A 6879-nucleotide genomic window follows, 5' to 3' on the forward strand; every position below is an offset into this window, starting at 1 on the left:
CGAGAAATCAGGGGCCACCTCACAATCAATTTCAGATGGTTTATGAGTGTTTTGTGCACCTGTGTGTTTAAAGAGGCCACAGGCCTGAACAATATCAGGTTTAATGTCCAGCTGACATTGTACTGCATTTGCATGTGCACCCCTTTTGATGTGTAGATGCTACTAAAACAGTATCAAGTAATTAACCAAACTGCTCTTTGCTCCCTGATTCTCTCAGCAATTCTTCTCTCTCCCTTCCTGCCCCCTCCTTTTCTGTTTTTATTCTTTTAGTTGACTGCCCTCAGGCAGATGGGTCCCTCCCCCTTGAGCTAGGTTCTTCCAATGTATTTTTCCCATTATAAAGGATTTTTTCCTTTTCAGTGACAGCTGTGTGCTTGCAGTTGGGAATTGTCTTTGAAAGATGAATAATAAGCCAGTGTTGTTCAAAAACACTTTTTATAAGTGCATAGTTCAGGTAAATAAAAACAGTACTTCTAATACCATTCTGCATGCATAAATGTAGATCATTTATGAAGTAAAACAACTGTCAAACATTTACATTTGATTTACTGAAGCCATGTCCTCTCAACATTTACATTTGACCTAAGACCTGGTTTATTTTCCCCTACACATTATCCAAAGCTCACATCCTGTTCTAAGAAGTCTTCATACTAGTTTTGATCAAAATTTGACTAAAATGTTATTTACTCTTTACGATACTCCTCTTCAAGCTGAAGCTTCTCAGTGTGATTGCTGAGCAGGGTGGAGTCATTGCATAGTTGCATTTTGTCAAAGAACTGGAAGTCAGCCACATAGCGCCCCCTTGGGGTGGTGAAGAGCACTGGCTTAAACTCGTACCCCCACAGAATCTCCTGGGCCACATAAGACGTGCGGCTCTGGCAGGTGGCAGCGGTGGACTCCATGGTTGCATTGAGAGTCACCAGTAACTCAAAGTCTCTGGTCTGCAGGTTCTCTGCAGTGAGACCTGCCAACGGACTGCTCACATCCAGTACATGGTAAAATGTCAACGGTAGGCTCAGGAAGGGACACTCCCCGCTGGAGTCTAACTGGAAGTCCACACTAGCCTGCTGGATTTGGGTTTTCTCCCCTTCTTGTGTTACATAGGGGAAAAGGAGCTTGCCTGTCAGATTACATTGGATCAACAGGCTTTTCCTCATGTTTGCCACCCTGACCATCAGACACAGCTTCCCCTCGTGTTTGCAGACCACGGCTGACTGGCTGAACTTTATAGTCTCTGCCCTCTTCTTGGGGCGTGCCAGCTTAGCCAACAGTGCCCCTGTGACAAAGATCTCCGCCAGGCCAGTGATCACCAGCTGGGCCACCAGAGTGAAGATGGCAAGTGGGCATTCTTCTGAAATGTAACGGAAGCCATAGCCTATGGTGGTTTGAGACTCCAGGGAGAACAGGTACGCCCCTGTGAGTGTCTCCACATTAATCACACAGAGAGTGTGGTTTGAAGGCAGGTCACTGTCGAAGTCTCCGTTGGCCATGCCAATGAGATAGAAGAGAACACCAAAGATGAACCAGGTCATCACAAATGTTGAGGCAAAAAGAGTTAGCTTGTAGCGCCACTTCATGTCCACCACAGTGGTCCAGATGTCATGCAGATACAGCTTTACCATGCCCTCCACGTTCTCAATCTTCACGTTGTTGTGTCCATCCTTCGACACGACCCGTCTCACATGGGCCTTCTTAGTGGTCATCCTGCAATGTCAAATAATCAATGATTTAAATCTTCATCTATTTGATCACAATACAGAGAGGGACATCGAAACTAGCATGTTTGTCCTGTTTGCGTGATGTTCTTCTATTGAGAATATGTCTGATAAGAATTAGCAAATGGCAGTGGTGTTATCAGCCCTTAATCTTTTGGCGGAGGTGAATACAAATATAAAACCCCCTAAAGGGTACAATCATGGTAGGGCCTACTACAGCGACAGGCTCAATGGGCTTCAGGAGTAATTCATATGCTATTATTATTTAGAGAAGTTGTAAGAGATGATCTTGCGCAGTCATTTAAAAAATAGAATTTTTTTTGTCAACAACATAAGGAAATTAAACAGCCAAATGAATTGTTCCTAACAATGTCCTTCTTCAGCTCACCAAGTGACGTGACGGTGTGGCTCAGTGGCTGAGCTGGACTGCACTGCATTGGACTTTCTTCTGGCTAATGCTGGTACGTGTGCTACTACTATGACTACTGAAAACAAGGGAGCTATCTATGGAATCAGATCAATGCCATAAATATTTTGTAATCTGTAATATAGATTTTGTATATGTAACATAGATTTAGTATCTGTGAAACCATCTACACTTTCAAAATGTATTTACAGATACAGATTTCAAATACGAAATGTATCTACACTTTCAAAAACTATCTACACTTTCAAAAACTATTTACACTTTCAAAAACTATCTTCACTTTCAAAATCTATTTGCAGATACGGATTTCAGTTACGCATTACGGATAGGGATACGGATTTCTGTTACGAATTACAAAATCTTTTTGGCACTGTCCTTACTGCCTTTCTAAATAGCCAATCAGCGCTTTTGGCAGATTTTCTAAAGCGCCAATGAACACATTGTATCCTCTACTGACTAGCCAATCAGCGCTAGCTTGCTGACAACTGCTGCTGGCCCGCTCATTATTCAATAGTTATAATCTAAATCTGCCACCGCTCTGCCCAGGGAGAGATCTGGGGTCTCCCCTGCACGGTTTGAATACAATTCGGTGTACGAACACCGTGGGGGAAGTTAAACAAGCATGCCTTATGTCTGGCCCAAAGGGCTGATGAACACCTGTACTATTTAGTTAATCTTAGGCTCTGGCGATTCAGAGATCGCTTGGCTGAAGAACGCATTGTAACTAAGAAATTGGTCTCATATATCTCTTCCACTGAGACGCTAGAAAACTCGCTTCCACACAAAATACACAATAAAACGTTTTCAAGGACTTCAGAAAAGGGTTACAAATAGCCTACCCCAAAGTGCCATGAAAAGAAACGAAAATGACATTACAAGGTGGTTTTGAAATCAGGCTGGTCATTATCCAGCTGTTGAGGATGCATATGCACTTAATGGTATACCCCCACCATCACTTTGCATGTGTCTGGAGAACAAGACAATAGTAGTCTGTCTGCTAAATGTTCTCATCGTGATAATGGGTCATATGAATACTGTTCATTGTTAACTTAATTAAATGTGAATAGGAGATCGGTCACGAAAATGCTAACGTTAGCTTTCGTTAGCTACCAAAGCAGATCCTAATATCTTCCATACAACGACAGGTGTAACGAAGTGTGGAGTGAAAACCACTGACTATGATTGTGCGTTTTACAATGACTTTATTAACAACTCCAAATATAGGACTTCTTACTTGTGCCATTTCTCGGTCTCTGATCCATGACTGCTGCATACACGTTTCACTCAACTTTCCCAGTTACCAGCAAGCTAGCTCCGCTGATTGGCTAGTCAGTACAGGATACAATGTGTTGATTGGCGCTTTAGAAAATCTGCCAAAAGCGCTGATTGGCTCTTTAGAAAGGAAATAAAGACAGTGCCAAAAAGATTTTGTAATTCGTAACAGAAATCCGTAACTCGTACTTCAAATCCGTATCCGTCTCCGTATCCGTAATGCGTAACTGAAATCCGTAACTGAAATCCATATCTGCACATAGATTTTGAAAGTGATGATAGTTTTTGTAAGTGTAGATAGTTTTTGAAAGTGTAGATACATTTCGTATTTGAAATCCGTATCTGTAAATAGATTTTGAAAGTGAAGATAGTTTTTGAAAGTGTAGATACATTTCGTATTTTAAATCCGTATCTGTAGATAGGTTTTGAAAGTGTAAATGGTTTCACAGATACAAAATCTATATTACAGATTACAAAATATTTATGGCATTGATCTGATTCCATAGCTATCTAGACATACAACTAACAGATAGATAATCTGGTTGCATTAAGGAAAAGATATTGGAGTTGTTCACTGTCTCTTCAATGATGTTGGCTAAACACTTGTGTTAAAAAAAAACAAGTTAGTCAACAACCATGTTATGTACTTGTTACAAAGCCTTTTGTCTTCCTTAAGCTTTCTGACTAGGAATTTGCATCAGGAATCAAATTGGAATCACTTTTTTTTTATACTACCATCATTGGTATATGAAGTAAGACAGACAGACATACACACACAGACATACACGCACATACACAGACATACACACACACACAAGCCAGTGAAAATTAAGAGTAACACAGTTTTAATATTCACTCTAAAGGATTCCTATCAATGTTGTCTCTGTTGTGTGTGCCATCTAACATTAGATATCAAAACATTAAGTTTAGGTGCTTACTTTTGATAGATATCAAAACATTAAGTTTAGGTGATTACTTTTAATAGATATCAAAACAATACGTTTAGGTGCTTACTTGGTGTGTGTCCTCCTCACAGTGTCCAGTGGAAGCTGCCTCTATTCTTCAGGGTATTGGGTGTGAGCTGAAATGTGCACAGCTGACAGACCAATCTCACAATGCCCTTTCTCCTTCAGTGTTGTTACAGAATGGACGATGAACTTCGGCACGGTGTTATTTAGGGCAGCTAATAGGCACAGGTGTAACAGGAGAAACAAACAGTGAAAAGACTCTCCCCTACCTGGACATCAGGTTTCCTCTGAAACCCCTCCTTCTCTACCCTTCATAATCTGATGGGCAGTGAAGCCATTGTTGTAAGTACTCTCTCGCCTCGCTTTCTGCTGTTGTCCCAGTCTGAATGATTGTTTTCACTGGAAACGCACCCTGATTTACTGTTCCCTTTCAAATAATTGAGTTTTCAAGGGTGATATATTGAACTAAGCTCTCTTCTGAAGACCACATGGCAAAGGCCTGTTTATAAATACTGCTTAAAATGTTGATTTCATGTTTTTGTAAAATATTTGGTTTTGGTTTGGTTCGTTTTAAATTTGTAATTGTAAATGGTATTTCAACCCAATCCTTTTAACTGAAGATTTTGAATACATTTGAATACCTTCTGCTTCAGCCTATTTGACATGTCATGATATTGAGTATATTAACCTCTGACTTTTGAAACATCTGGGTGTCATAGTGTCATGATTTCGAGTTTATAAAAACCGTTGACTTTTGAATCATCTGAGTGCCATAGTACTGAAGTGTAATCTGAAACTGGGCTATGTCAAAGAGAATCTCTCCTGGCACCTTTTATTTAGCTTCTTATTTACAATCACTGCAGACATGTCAAAACACATGCTCCTTGTCCACACTCCAAACCTTCAAAGATTCCAATTTGACAGCACTTATTTGTAATCAAGACAACCTATTAACATCTGAATGACTGAGTTAGTACAACGGATGATATGTCCTATCTGACCTGTTTGTTTGTTTGTTATTAACCAAGCTTTGGTTTAAGCGAACACTCAAGGGTGTCATCAAACAGCCCATTGTTCTTTGGTCAGCCCAGTAAAGGCTTGCTGAGTCACAGATTGCTTAGTGACCCAGACATGTCACTTCCTTTGTTGTGTTTACCAGCATTGAAATGATGATGCCATCAAGGGTTCAGTCAAGCATAATACAACTCTATTTCATTCCACAACAGTGCAAGGATATTTCCAAGAGAAACACACTGTTAATGAAAATGTATGAAAGATGTGCGAAATAAACAAAACTTCCACATATTTTATTGCTTTAACAGGATTAACTGGTCAGTGATATTCTTAATATTCTGCTTTCCCCAGGCTTTGACGGTATTTTTACTAATTTCTTTATTTTATCATATCATGTTTTTTTAGTAAATCGTTCCATTCCAAAGGGGCAAAAACACACATGGAAAGTTACACGTTTGCAATGAAAGTTAATCAATAATGTTTTCTGAGAAGCTCATGGCTCATAAAGTTTATGGTTATCAAGTGGCACATTCCTTTCCTCAAAGTGCAACACAGTTAATTATAAATGAAAAACAGTCGTCCCTGTCTGTTTTTAGTGTCAGATGTGGGAGAAGTGCCACAATGGAACTACATAAACAAGGCAGTGCTACATTTAATACTAGACCCTTCTTGATTCGTTTACATCTGGGGAACTCATTCTCAACTTATATTTTCTTTAAGCCACAGAATGGATTTCAGCCCCTCCTACCCCAAACATTGGGTTTTTATTGGTGTCTGAAAGGGTGTCTGGAAGATGGCACAAAATAAACACACCTTCAAACCTTCAAATGAAACAGTTACCACTTCCAAATCAGTCTCTGGACATGGGCCTTTTCAAAAATGAACTTTAGCAGTTTCCAGAGCGATCAACTGAGCTATTTCCAAAACAAAAGATTGAAATATAAATCAGACATGACCTACAAAATCAAGCCACCATACTTCTGCATCAGTAGCTTATATCCCTTATATTCACTTTCTTCATGTTCCAAGCTATGGCTCTTTATTTGACCAAGTTGGAGGTAATCCAATTTCATCACATGTGTTTGAATACATAAAGTCTTGAACATACAGTACATGACCACAATACTCATATATGACCACAATCAGGGTTTGCCTAGCATGAAAAGGGGTATAGGTTAAAATCGCCTTAGTAACCTTATTAAATAGAGGTCAAAACTCTAGGATATGCTGAATGAAGATTAAAAACATTGCAACTTGTCAAGACATTAACAAGTTAGGTTAGGTTCTCTTTTTTCCCAACCATTCTAACTCTCTGAAGTGAAACAATGGGCAGATTGGTTTTGGAGTTGTGTCTTTACTTATGTTAGACTGAATCTATTTTAGGCCATGTAGCTTTCTATTGAAAACGTTTGTCTTCAAAGGCCCACTCCTTTTATTCTGGGTCATAGCACCTGTCACAAACTGGAGACTTGAAACAAGGAAA

The 6879-nt window shown here is 39.6% G+C and overlaps 1 protein-coding gene across 1 annotated transcript; it reads right to left on the bottom strand.

Annotated features, from left to right (window-relative positions):
* Nucleotides 1-683: 683 nt before the first annotated feature.
* On the bottom strand, nt 684-1703 carry kcnj15 (potassium inwardly rectifying channel subfamily J member 15; the record flags this gene model as incomplete). The annotated part of the gene is made up of 1 exon (XM_080849884.1): nt 684-1703. One exon carries the CDS (start codon nt 1701-1703, stop codon nt 684-686), a length of 1020 nt encoding a protein of 339 aa, XP_080706010.1.
* Nucleotides 1704-6879: the final 5176 nt, after the last annotated feature.

Source organism: Sprattus sprattus, assembly GCF_963457725.1.
Source record: "Sprattus sprattus genome assembly, chromosome: 1".
Taxonomy (NCBI): domain Eukaryota; kingdom Metazoa; phylum Chordata; class Actinopteri; order Clupeiformes; family Clupeidae; genus Sprattus; species Sprattus sprattus.